Raw genomic sequence first — 13102 nt, forward strand, 5'->3', positions numbered from 1 at the left:
TGTATATTGAAATTAATCTTCACCACGCCTCTTCCCGCGTTTTACATACTTCGCCGCCTTTCTCTGTACTCTCTCTAGAGAATCTATCCCATTTAATCTGAAGGAATACTAGCAAGTTACTCCCTGTTATAAAATCTGAAGGGACAAGAGACTTTGTAGCTATAATAATTATTCCCTTGACCAGATACTGTTTTCTTCATAACAAAATGTAAAGCTTTCTAAGCTTTCCCTGTAACTTGCTCATTCCACCCCGAATTGCTTTGAAAGTATTGACCAAAGTGCTAATTAAGTGATTCTCAGGAATCATTTCTCCATCAATGCTTTATAAAGTGGCATCAAAAACTTTTCCTTGCATTTTTAACTACGTCCTGATTGTACCTATGCTGTGTAAAATATTACCATGGCAACTAACATTATTAAGCAAAGCTTGCATGGTATATATGGTCAAAAAACAAGGTAGGCCTACAATAAAAATGTAAGGAAAAAGCTTCTGATGTCACTCTATACGGTATAGACCTACTACAATTCTATTTCTGCTGAATTCAATCATTTTTGTTTTATTGTCTACCGATAATAATATATTAAGCTCTTAAAGTAAATTTTCTATTAACATATAGGCTACTGGAAAATTATCTATTATTTTTACATTCAAATTCCTATTATAACGTATAAGAGAAACTAGATACCTGTACTACAGCTATAAAATATAATATATTGCTACGTGTTGTCTGTGATAGACAATTCGGCACTTCGCATACTAGTAACACACGCACGCAACCTTTCAGACGAAAATGTAAAATTTTTCATTTCATTCTTTACCATCGCCCATAATTTACGTGCAAACACAAGAAAAGGTTTAATAATTTTTGCCAAGGGTAACCATTAGGCTAAAGAAATGTCCTTGATGTAGGCCTACAATATAATATAGAAACTTGTCGAACAAAAATATCAATGCTGTAACTTACTTGCTTTATTTAGATATACAATCTATATACAAATTGTAATAAAATACGTTACCGGTTGGATATTAAAAATACCTATTCTAAGTTACAAATATAAGATATTTAGAATTATACAGCTATTAGCCACATGTATGCTAAATAAACAAAACTTGGATTCTGTAGTCACGCTCGTTTCATTTAAAAATTATAGGCCTATTGTGATCAAAATCAACTAAGATGCTTTACATAAATGTATTGTTTACGTTTGTTTAAAGTAATAGGCGATTTAAATTAGCCCTATATGACTTACTATTCAGTTATAGGTTCATAAAAAAAATCTTGCAATTACAATTTAGGCTACACTGTTCGGTTATTGATATTCATGTAAAATGAACAAATTTATTTCAAATTATGTTACGTTGTGTTACAACGTTAAATAAAAACGGAGAGCTTTCAAGTTTGTAGCCTGTATGTTTTGAACATTAATAAAGTTCACATCAAACGTCACTAAAACGTAAGTATATTATACTTCAAAAGTCACATGCTTGAATACAGAAAAACATGTTAGGAATGTGTACTTACCCAGTCGGTACCAGATGAATGTGGCTTGCACTTCGTTTGAACTTTCTCTCCCAGTCTTGATTGAACGATTATTTGGGCAGCTTTCAGTGCCAAAAATTTGGTAAATTTATCCAAGTCTTTTTTATCCTGAATACTAAGTTTGACAGTAGCCATCTTGAGAACTTGCACACATTTAATTTTTCATACACACGTCTCGGCATTCCATGGTGAACTCTTACCGCGAGCTCAACCTACAACAAAATTCTATCATTGTCACTGCAGTCTAAAATACCCTGTGGCACTTACTGGCGCCAGTGAGACAACGCCTATAACTTTTTATCTAGATGAACCATCACATGTATGTCAGAATCACCGGCTTGCCGGAATATGAATAGGATTAGCGGCCAAACGTCACTGCAAAGATAAGGAGCGAACTGATAACTGTGACATATCTCGGTTGGCTTAGAGTTCTGTAACCACTCCCACCATCCTCCCTTCGAGCCGGGAGTTCCGACCAGTCTCCATTAAAAACTACTGTATACGTGTAAACTGTCACTTACCTCGGTACAAATTCCGTAATCATCGACATAATCATAACAAACACAAATGAAACTCCCTTTAGGAAATAACTATAAACCGCAATGTAATCATCCCAGATGTTTTTTCCTCGTCGACGTGTTACGGAATCGACCTTCATTTGTTCCGGAAGCGAAGGCCGTTAAAAAATGAGAGGAGGAATGGAGTAAAGCAAAGATCTTCAGTACGGAAGATATTCCTCACAAAATTAGTTTTCCTGCATTGCAGCGGTAAGCACAATGAGACTCAAGCTGCTGTGCAAGTCTTCGGGCCCCTCCTCCTGTCGGTAAAAGAAGGGAGAGGGAAAACCCTATCCGCACAGCACCCCATATTTTCAATATAGTGAACAAATTCCTCAGCGATAAGAGATGGGGAAAACTATAGTTATTCATAATTTGGTAGCAGAAATACATATTTCTTTAGCGTCAGGCATGAACGTTAGCATGTCAAGCTGACTCCATGTTATGAGAGCCCGCCATAATTATTTTTATCGTGCAAGACTGAAATTTCCCGAAAGTTCACCAGAGAAAATCTTTTGTAATCACATAATACGAGGTGATCATAGAATTACCACAATCTAGTATATACAGTCACGAAGCTTGAGTTGTTGAGGGTGCTTGGAACAATAGACTGTGCCGGTACTATTTCGCATTGTCTGTGATGAGACGATAGTAGCGATCCTAGTGGTTAGAAACTATCTACGGATGCATATTCCCTACGTGATAAGCTTCGTGATTATATACTAGGTTGTGGAATTACTAGAAAATTACTATAATATGATAATGGCGTGTTAGCGCAGTCAGTAAAGCGTAAGGGATATACAACGAAAGGTCGCGGGTTCGATTCTTGTGAAAAATATAAACGAGACTTTTTTTTTATATTCTGCTGAAGTAACATAGTTAAAACTGACTGTATTTTATCGAGTTTTTAATTAATGTTCTTATCTGAGTATTTTTTTAATTTGGAAGTGCTTTTAGAGACTTTAATCTTCCATAGTTGGCACATCGCTACAAGGCGATAAATGGCAGACCGAGGCAGTCTATTGTAGTTTGCATTTACATGCAAGAGTTACAAAATTAACAGACTTGGAGTTATATTAATAACTAGTTTCATTAGATGAGTTTGCCACATTCCAATGTGTGTATGAATATGAAAGGTGCTGTTTCGTGAATATTATTTCAATATGAATGTATATAATACAAAATAAGTAGAACGTCTAATCTCTAATATTAGTCTAATAGCGTGGTATTTTGTATTTATTATCGTAAATGACCTCCGTTTTATAAATATTTTTCCTTTGTACGATATTCGTTCAAAAGCAAAATGTGATTCGCTATTATAATAAATTATGATATGCTGTAAATAAGGTTTGAACTACCGACATTGAGGTTAGGGCGGATTTCAACTGACCCTTTACGGTACACTTCGTACACAACTCATTACACTGTGACGTGACATAAATATCAAGTAAGGTAAGGAACTTTGACGATAGAGTTAAAACACATAATAAGGACAATCAAAATGCAAGTTTGTCCATCTTGTTTTTATTATACTGTAGTCCTATATGTTGTATAAGATAATATATTGCCTTCAGACTAATTTATGTGAAATGAGTAACATGCACTGCAGAATGAAATCACTGATGCAGCACTGTTTTCATTTCTTTTAGTTTATGCATTTCTCCCGTATGACTTTCTAAAGTCATTCTAGGCTATATGAAAAGTGAATAGCAGTTTTAAAATTAAAGAAACAAGGGTTTTCTCAAACATTTCAGAACACGGATTCCTTCCTTTCCCTCTTACTTCAAAATTTCAACCTTGTGCACACAAAATAAATTATTGGCACTGAAAAGTGCCTTTTCGTAAGCATGATGATGCGCATTCGACAAACGCAGACAAATCTGCTCTTTTTAGTATTTTAAGATATAATTCTCAGTGAGGAATCCGTATACTGAAATATGCATCTGAAGTCTGATTAGTGGAATATGTAGTTAATCGGCGATGTATGCATTGGAGAGGGAAGGAACTGGCCACACTACCCCATTATCTCCTAGCCTAGTTGCCTCATGAATTATGCCTTATTGGTGATACTTATGACGTTCAAACCTGTCTTTGTACAGTTGACTATACAACTAATCAAACTTCTAATGTAGGCTATACAAATAATTGTTCTTTCTCCGACACATATGGTCAAGTGAAAGTCCGCCGAGTTAGCTCTGTGGTAGCGTGTCTGCCTTCAGACTAGCTAGCCCGGGTTCGATTCCCGTTGGGGCCAGAAATTTTAATGTAAAATTTTTACCTCGGGACTAGGAGAGATGGCGGTGCACAACTTCTAATCACTAAATTGTGCACCAATATGTCTGGGTTAAATCCCAAATCTTTCCGCAGTGCATATGAAGGGAAGCTATATGTCATTGTTGATAGTGATTCGTCCATGAGATGAGCTTGGCGGCTCCCTTGGTGCTATTCGACAGGAGTAGGCTATGTGCCAGCACCGGGTTTTCCCTTCGCCCTTCCCCATCTTCATCATCATCCTCATCTATTCCCTACACTACATTTACACGAACACTTAACATACACTCACCCTAGTACACGATATAACTCTTCATATATACACATAATGCATAACATGGCCCGCAAAAATGGTTTGCAACTTGAAAATGGGTCACAGTTCTGCCATCTATCCGCAGTATGCAGAACCCAAATCACGCAAAGTGACGTGGGTAGACATCACTCTCACTCACTCACTCTCTCTCTCTCTCTCTCTCTCTCTCTCTCTCTCTCTCTCTCTCTCTCTCGAAAATCTTAAAAAATTGGAAGGGGGGGGTGAAGCCGTTTAATTTTCATTTATGTTTGATGCTGGTGCCAGATGTATCCAAAATAGATCAAAACTTTTGTCAAATTATTTGGAGTAAATTGTCGTACACAGATAAAAAGGTAGACAGACAGAGAGACTGCTCACTGAAAATCACTTTTTGACATCAGGAATACTGATTAATTATGACTTATGACCCGGCCCCGGAACAATTTTTCCCTTGAAATTATTCATGACTTACTGCTGTTGTGCAGTCTCTATCCATCGAGATATATATTTCCAACAATCACTTTTTTTTTTTTTTTTTAGATGATAGATTAGTTGTTATAGTAGCTGCTTTGGAATCATAGTTAAAAAAAAAACATGTTTCTTATTTTTTTAAATAAAACTGTTTTTTTTTTATTTTAAATAAAACTCTTTTTGTTTTTTTCAATCCTGGATCCTACAACTCTGTATGAAACAATGCCTTCTTTCTGTTTGTAGGTGCATAATGGGTGACAGCGACGATGAAAGAGAGGGATCCTCAGACCCTGGTATCGATCTCACAGGCTTCCTGTTTGGTAACATAGATGAGACTGGTCAGTTAGAAGATGATGTTTTGGACAATGAGTCGAAGAGACACCTCGCGTCCCTCAGCAGGCTGGGACTAAGTTCGATCCTCAAAGAGGTGATAGATGTAGATCATGTTAAAGTAAAAAGTGAGAGTGACTCAGATGATGAAGATGTGAAAGATAGAGGGCAAGACAATCAACAGCAGCAGCATGAGGATGCATCTATTGCTATCAAGGAGGAAAGTAAGTAAATGAATCGGTTTTATTTTAAAGGGCGCAAGTCAAAAAAAGTAAATTTGTGAGAAATTGAAGAAAATAACTATGTTAGAGGAAAACTACATGGAAATATATAATTTCGGACATATGGGCTGATAATCTTAGGTTACATTTGTTGGTTTTTAAAGTAATTATATGCATTATGCAGATACTTAAGGTTTTATTGAGATTTAAAATATCAGAAAAGCCGCTCTTTAAAAAAATCAATTTTATAGCAGGTAAAATCAAATAAGATGGGATATTTTTGTGCTGTTCTTGAATTAAGTTACTAGAAATCATATACAATCAACAAACAAGTCCACACCTGTGAGTAACGGTTAGCACGTCTGGCTGCGAAACCAGGTGGCCCGGGTTCGATTCCCGGTCAGGGCAAGTTACCTGGTTGAGGTTTTTTCTGGGGTTTTCCCTCAACCCGTTACGAGCAAATGCTGGGTAACTATTGATGCTGGACCCCGGATTCATTTCACCAGCATTATCACCTTCATCTCATTCAGACGCTAAATAACCTAAGCTGTTGATAAAGCGTCGTAAAATATCCCAGAAAAATAAAAAATAAAATCAACAAACAGAATGTATAATACTGGTAATTATTATAAATGGAAAAAAAAAATGAAAATATCATGGATGAAGAAGACAAATCAGTCTTTTCACTTGGGATGTTTTCCAGACATCATACATTGCATTATTGTCTATATGCCAGCTGAAAAGTTCTTCACAAAATGCCGTATGCTCACTTGGGATGTACTGCTTCATTTTTTCCAAGTCTTGCACTTATTTCCGTTTTATTGGCACTTTTCCTACTGGGTAGACTGGGCTTGTTGGTGGAGGAACAGATTCTCGCAGAAGTGCCATGAGGAATGCGTGGCTTACTAATTCATTGATACTACTACATACTTTGATGTATCCAACTCTGTCATGTGTATACTCAAAGTGGAATAGGGTACACATTGCAAAATTGATTATTTCATTTCTTTGTTTGTTCCTTCTTTCTACAGAAACAGCAGTCTTTTTGTAACATGTCTTTATTTTCAGCTGTTTGCACTCAGTCACCACTGCCAATTGAAAAGTTTTAAAACGATGCATATCATTGACTACTTACTTATGGCTTTTAAGGAACCCGGAGATTCATTGCCGTCCTCACATAAGCTCGCCATTGGTCCATCCTGAAAATGTTATATTTTATTTAACGACTCTCGCAACTGCAGAGGTTATATCAGCGTCGCCGGTGTGCCGGAATTTTGTCCCGCAGGAGTTCTTTTACATGCCAGTAAATCAACTCCTGTCGCATTTAAGCACACTTAAATGTCATCGACCTGGCCCCGGGATCGAACCTGCAACCTTGGGCATAGAAGGCCACTGCTATACCAACTCGCCAACCAGGTCGACCCCTATCCTGAGCAAGATTAATCCAGTCTCTATAATCACACCCCATCTCCCTCAAATCCATTTTAATATTATCCTCCCATCTATGTCTCGGCCCCCCAAAGATCTTTTTCTCTCCAGCCTCCCAACTAATACTCTAGGCCTATATGCATTTCTGGATTCTCCCATACGTGCTACATGCCCTGCCTATCTCAAACGTCTGAATTGAATCAGTGAGTGGAAAAAGGGAATAACTACTTTGAACCCAACTTTTCAGGAAACAAAAAAACTTTCTACAGCTTTTCTGTTAAGTTTGATTTAAATGTTGTCAACAGTAAAAATGTTCACTATTGTAATATATATATTATTACCAAACTTTGCTCTATGCCTTGTCAATATTTGTATACAATTGTTTTAAATTTTAAAACTTATTTCCTTTTTCCATTCAATAATCATACATATACTTTATTAGCTTCCTAGCCTCTCCTCCAGTTTTTTCCTTCTTTAAAAATGTATATAGATGATTAAACAGGTTAATAACGACTTCCACATTACAATTTTATGGAAAAAAATATATAGGCTGAATCAAAAGTCTGGAACCATATATATATATATATATATATATATATATATATCTTCCATATGCTTGATTTTCGATTGTTATAGGTGTTACACCAGTATTTGTAAAACAAAGTGCTCTACCAGTGACACATTCGATTCTACCTCTCAGCTATCTCAAAAGCCGCCATTTTGAATGCAACTTTGAAATTTTAAATGGAAAAGGGGGTCATATAGGTACTCAGAATCATCTGAAATTTTCTGAGGAAAACAGTGGTGCAATTCGTTTTTAGATATGTCTAATCGTTTTCAAGTTATTTAAAGATAACTGTAATAATGACACAAACTTTAGTTACTGCATCTACAGATATTTTGTAACACGGTACGGTACTAAGGAAGCTTTGGAAAAGGTGTTTTTATGCAATTATGGTAATTAACTTTTCCAGCTTTACTGTTCGGTTAATCTGTGGTAGTTTCAATGCATTGTTGTTAGAAAGATTATGAATACAGAATACTGTATGTATGTATATCCAAAGCTTGTGAAGATAAAATATCTCCTGTACACGAATAAAGGAAAGTGACAAGTTCTGCATGTAGTCGAATAATAACCCAACAACATTTCCCCTTTGTCTACGTGTATCAGTTACTTCCTGTAGCTTATTATTAGTTTATTATAAAAATTTTCCAATATTAGCTGTAATAGAACAGTATGGAGTGGAAAAAGGGAACTACTACAGAAGTTATTTCCTTCTTCCACTCCACACAGAACAGACATGAGATTTTACGTGGGTAAGAATGTTAGTAATATTCCCTTTTTCAGCTCATCCAATGGGTCTATCATTGAGGAACAAAATGACTATCTCAGTTCAATTTAGCAAAAAAATGTAGTTATTCCCTTTTTCCATTCACTGGTTCAATTGTCATTGACTACTGACCAATTAAAACAAATTGTGATTTTAACTTGCCTCTAACAAGCCAACAAACAAAGTTATTGGTGCACTTTCAAGCAAAAATGTTGAGTTTATCAATGTACTTTCGAAACTACGATAGAAATAAAATTGTAAAAAATGATGACTTAACGCCCTTTTAAAAAATTTCAATTCAGATGTTCTTATATTATTGCATTTTAGTGTCTGATACAGGAGTAAAGAATATTTAGATTGGGCTGAAAGTGAAGGATTTTTAAGAATCAAAGAAATCAAGAAGAACTTTAGAAGGGAACTATTAATGAGCTCCTGTCGAGATCTGCTCCCAAACTGCGTACAATATTATTTTGATCTCTACAGCAGATAAATAAATTTTACAAATTAGCTGGTCATGCTAACTGTAAGGTTGCAAAATAAAGCTTGAATAAAAGATTACCGAGAAATTGAGTATCCCAGCCTTGAGTCATCTTTGTCGTCGTCCTCGTCGTCGTCCTCCTCCTCCTCCTCCTCCTCCTCCTCCTCCTCCTCCGTGGACCTTGGGCTCCTCACTTGTCGCCATCTTTTCATATCTTCAGCTAGTCTTGTCCAATTTTTATACCCCAAAGTCATCTCAACTTCGACTCCTTCTATAATAATATAATAATCCGTGGCACTACACCCCGTGAAGGGCCTAGACCGACTATCCGGCTGCTGACCTCACGCCCACATGCCGAAGCAGAGGTGGACGATCATCCAACCAGAATGGAGGTATCGTGTGGTTAGCACATTGATCCCCCCAGCCTTTATAGCTGGTATTCGCAACCGGATTTCGCTACCTATCGTAGCTCTCCAAGTGCATCACGATGCTGGGTGGGCACTGGTCCCATACACTGGCCGAAATTTCATGAGAAAATTTCTTCCCTCATAAGGCCTCGAACCAGCGCGCATTCCATAACGCGAGTCCTCGGCGGGATGCCTTAGACCGCGACACTACGGCATGGGACTTCGACTCCTTCTGTCCATCTTAATTTGGGATGTCTAGCCTATGTCGTATGTGTCCTTCAGGATTACTAATAATATAGAGTTGGGCAGATAAAATTGGCCCATCTCTTCTCATTTGATTTTAAACAAACTTTTTTCAAAGAAATGGAATAAAATGAATAATTGAATGCGTCCTGTACTAACCTTCATAATAGATGTTGAAAGTACCCTCTACCAACATCTAGACACTTCTGTGCACGTCTTAACAGGTTCATTTAGATACGTGCAAATTCCTCAGGGCGATAGTGAGGATGCTATTCCTGATGTTATCCTTCAGTTCATCAATAGTATGGGGAGAACAAGGGAACAGCTGCATGAAAAAGACTAACACAACATTCAGATAAATCATCATAGTAGACATATACATTACCTAGGTATTTAATGTCCCTGTTTGCTAACGAATTGTACCAAATACAGTGAAACCTCGATAAGACGTGCCCGCTTATTACGCTATCCCGTGTAATACGCTTTTTTTGTCCGGTCCCTGCACATTTCACATATAACACCTTTATAAAATAACCCGTTTATTGCACTCAAGTCCCGCATAATATGCTGTTTTTGTAGAATATTTTCGATGTAATTTTCAGCAATGCACTGTAACAGCAATGAAACATCACGGTCACTAAACTCACTGGTGCCATTAACCTGAAAAGTATTGGTATCCGACCCTTTACCTGCACATTTAAACCTTCATACTTCATACCTTAGTATACCCCACCCTCTTGTTACGCTCTCTCATTCGACTCTTTACCTGTGTGCTTAAAGCATACGTACAGTTACAATACCTCACCCTCTTGCTAACCCTCTCTCTCAAACAGCATTCCTCACTCGGCCGTAATAAAATTCTGGAAATTTTTGCTGGGCAGTTTGTTGTCCTTTAGTGTATTGAAGTGTCTGTGAATGTCATTACAATGAGTGTTAAATGAAAAGCACTTTCTGTGTCGGAAAAATTGGAAATCTTACGAAAGTATGATGAGAACAGTACTCTTACTCAGAAACAACTGTCTGATTCATTAGGAATCCCATCATCGATATTAAGAATGATAATAAAAAAATCGCGACTCAATCACTACAGTTGCGACGTCGTCGGGAAGATATAATCGCAGGAAACTGAAGTGTGGTAAACATGAGGACTTGTAGAACACGCACACGGCAAACAACTATAAATGACTTTTTTTCCGAAAGAATTAAGTACAGTACATATTGGAAATGTCTTTGACGTACAGTACAGTAATTACATAATGGAGTAATACCATATTACCTTTCATGAATCATGTATTTCAACAAAGAAAAATGCTAATAGATACTGTATATAAGTCAAAATTAGTATACCCGCCTAATACGCGGTTTACACCTGATCTCTTGAACAGCGTCTTATCGGGGTTTTACTGTATTTAAAACATTTTTAGTTAAAAATGTAGATTTTTTCGCAAGGAAGCGAAAGTTTTATTTCTTTCAGTGTATACTGATTTTTATCGTAAAATTTAAAATCCTGACAAAAGTTTTGTAGCAGGTTTTTAATAAACTAATGCTTCTGTAGTTATCCAATTTTCGTTTATCCCCTAATTAAATAGAGACAATACTGTATTCTTTCTCCTTTCCAGTGGTGTGTAAGCTTTTTCTCAAAATATTGCCACACAAATTCAAAACGAAACTCATTTCCTTCAGCTATCCACATAAATAAATAAATTTATTTTCCCTAGATTATGACATCAAGTCACCATCAGCCATCGATTACTCTGATATAAATGAACTGGCAGATGATGTGTCAGAGGCAAAAACTGTCCTGCAGTCCAGTGTGATGATAAAGACAGAGGATGGAACAGATTATGATGCGGATGATGAGGGAACTGGCATGAAGTCGGACACACAATTGATGCCACCCCCACCACTACCAGGGGTGGAGAAGGAAGAGAGAGATGACGGCAGCTGCACTGAGCAAGATGCAAGTGCAGAGAGCAGACGGCGGAGACTGGACACCCCTCTTGCAGCGATGTTGCCTTCGAAGTATCAGAATGTCGATGTGACGGAGTTATTTCCAGACTTCCACATAGACAAGGTACGTTTCTAGTGGATAATGTTTGAGTATTTTCACATTAAGATCATTTCTTTTCTAGAAAATTCAATAAGGAAATTTATTCATTCATTTGGTTAAAACTACCAACACCACACCATCATCCACTATAATACAGGCAGAAGAAATAGGCGGGTTTGGTGAACCCCTCTTTCACTATCCTGACTCCTACACCCCTCTGAACCTGCTTGGTGTATGGTCCGTCCCAAATAACTTTCTTCTCCATTCACATGCTTTGCACTCTATGAAAACTTAAAATAAATAAATAAAAGTAAGAACTTGATTTATAGTAAACAAATAGGTACCTGATATTGAATATTATCATTTATAGTATTTCGCAAGTTAAGCCATTTCACATTGCTTGTCTATGCGGATGACGTGAATATGTTAGGAGAAAATCCACTAACGATTAGGGAAAACATGGGAATTTTGCTGGAAGCAAGTAAAGAGATAGGTTTGGAAGTAAACCCCGAAAAGACAAAGTATATGATTATATCTCGTGACGAGAATATTGTACGAAATGCAAATATAAAAATTGGAAATTTATCTTTTGAACAGGTGGAGAAGTTCAAATATCTTGGAGCAACAGTAACAAATATAAATGATACTCGGGAGGAAATTAAACACAGAATAAATATGGGAAATGCCTGTTATTATTCGGTTGAAAGCTTTTATCATCCAGTCTGCTGTCAAAAAATCTGAAAGTTAGAATTTATAAAACAGTTATATTACCGGTTATTCTTTATGGTTGTGAAACTTGGACTCTCACTTTGAGAGAGGAACATAGGTTAAGGGTGTTTGAGAATAAGGTGCTTAGGAAAATATTTGGGACTAAAAGGGATGAAGTTACAGGAGAACGAAGAAAGTTACACAACACAGAACTATACGCATTGTATTCTTCACCTGACATAATTAGGAACATTAAATCCAGACGTTTGAGATGGGCAGGGCATGTAGCACGTATGGGCGAATCCAGAAATGCATATAGAGTGTTAGTTGGGAGACCGGAGGGAAAAAGACCTTTAGGGAGGCCGAGACGTAGATGGGAAAATAATATTAAAATGGATTTGAGGGAGGTGGGATATGATGATAGAGAATGGATTAATCTTGCTCAGGATAGGGACCGATGGCGGGCTTATGTGAGGGCGGCGGTGAACCTCCAGGTTCCTTAAAAGCCAATAAATAAGTAAATAAGCCATTTCACATGTAATATAATGTAATGTGAACCCAATATAAATCAGATATAGGTACTGACAATGTCAATGTTCACAGTTAACGCGTTATTCTACATTATATTTACATTATTTCAGTTCCAAAGCATCTTCAATGCCTACTAGCAGATTCAGCAACAACCAGGAGTGTTTCAAAGAATGTGTAATTCCCTCACACGTAGGGCGAAAGGATGCATTGCAATGAAAGGATTTCATATTGAGCACTTGCTGT

The 13102-nt window shown here is 37.0% G+C and overlaps 2 protein-coding genes across 7 annotated transcripts in view; one reads left to right on the top strand and one right to left on the bottom strand.

Moving 5' to 3' along the window:
- Positions 1-2237, bottom strand: part of Atg13 (Autophagy-related 13) — a 190220-nt gene extending 187983 nt beyond the window's left edge. The window contains exons 1-2 of one of the 2 annotated variants that reach the window (XM_069845077.1): positions 2063-2237; positions 1524-1753 (exon numbers count right to left, since the gene is read on the bottom strand). In XM_069845077.1, coding sequence (XP_069701178.1) covers positions 1524-1676 — 153 coding nt within the window. In that variant the 5' untranslated portion in view covers positions 1677-1753; positions 2063-2237. The remainder of the gene's footprint in view (positions 1-1523; positions 1754-2062) is intronic. The other variant, XM_069845075.1, reaches the window with a different exon arrangement.
- Positions 2238-2910: 673 nt separating this feature from the next.
- Taf1 (TATA-box binding protein associated factor 1) overlaps positions 2911-13102 on the top strand; it is an 85640-nt gene continuing 75448 nt past the window's right edge. For 2 of the 5 annotated variants that reach the window (XM_069845080.1, XM_069845082.1), the window contains exons 1-3: positions 2913-3550; positions 5376-5686; positions 11289-11644. In XM_069845080.1, coding sequence (XP_069701181.1) covers positions 5383-5686; positions 11289-11644 — 660 coding nt within the window. In that variant the 5' untranslated portion in view covers positions 2913-3550; positions 5376-5382. Of the gene's footprint in view, positions 3551-5375; positions 5687-11288; positions 11645-13102 lie in introns of all 5 variants that reach the window. The other 3 variants (XM_069845078.1, XM_069845079.1, XM_069845081.1) reach the window with 3 other exon arrangements.

Source organism: Periplaneta americana, chromosome 14, assembly GCF_040183065.1.
Source record: "Periplaneta americana isolate PAMFEO1 chromosome 14, P.americana_PAMFEO1_priV1, whole genome shotgun sequence".
In the NCBI taxonomy this organism is placed as follows: domain Eukaryota; kingdom Metazoa; phylum Arthropoda; class Insecta; order Blattodea; family Blattidae; genus Periplaneta; species Periplaneta americana.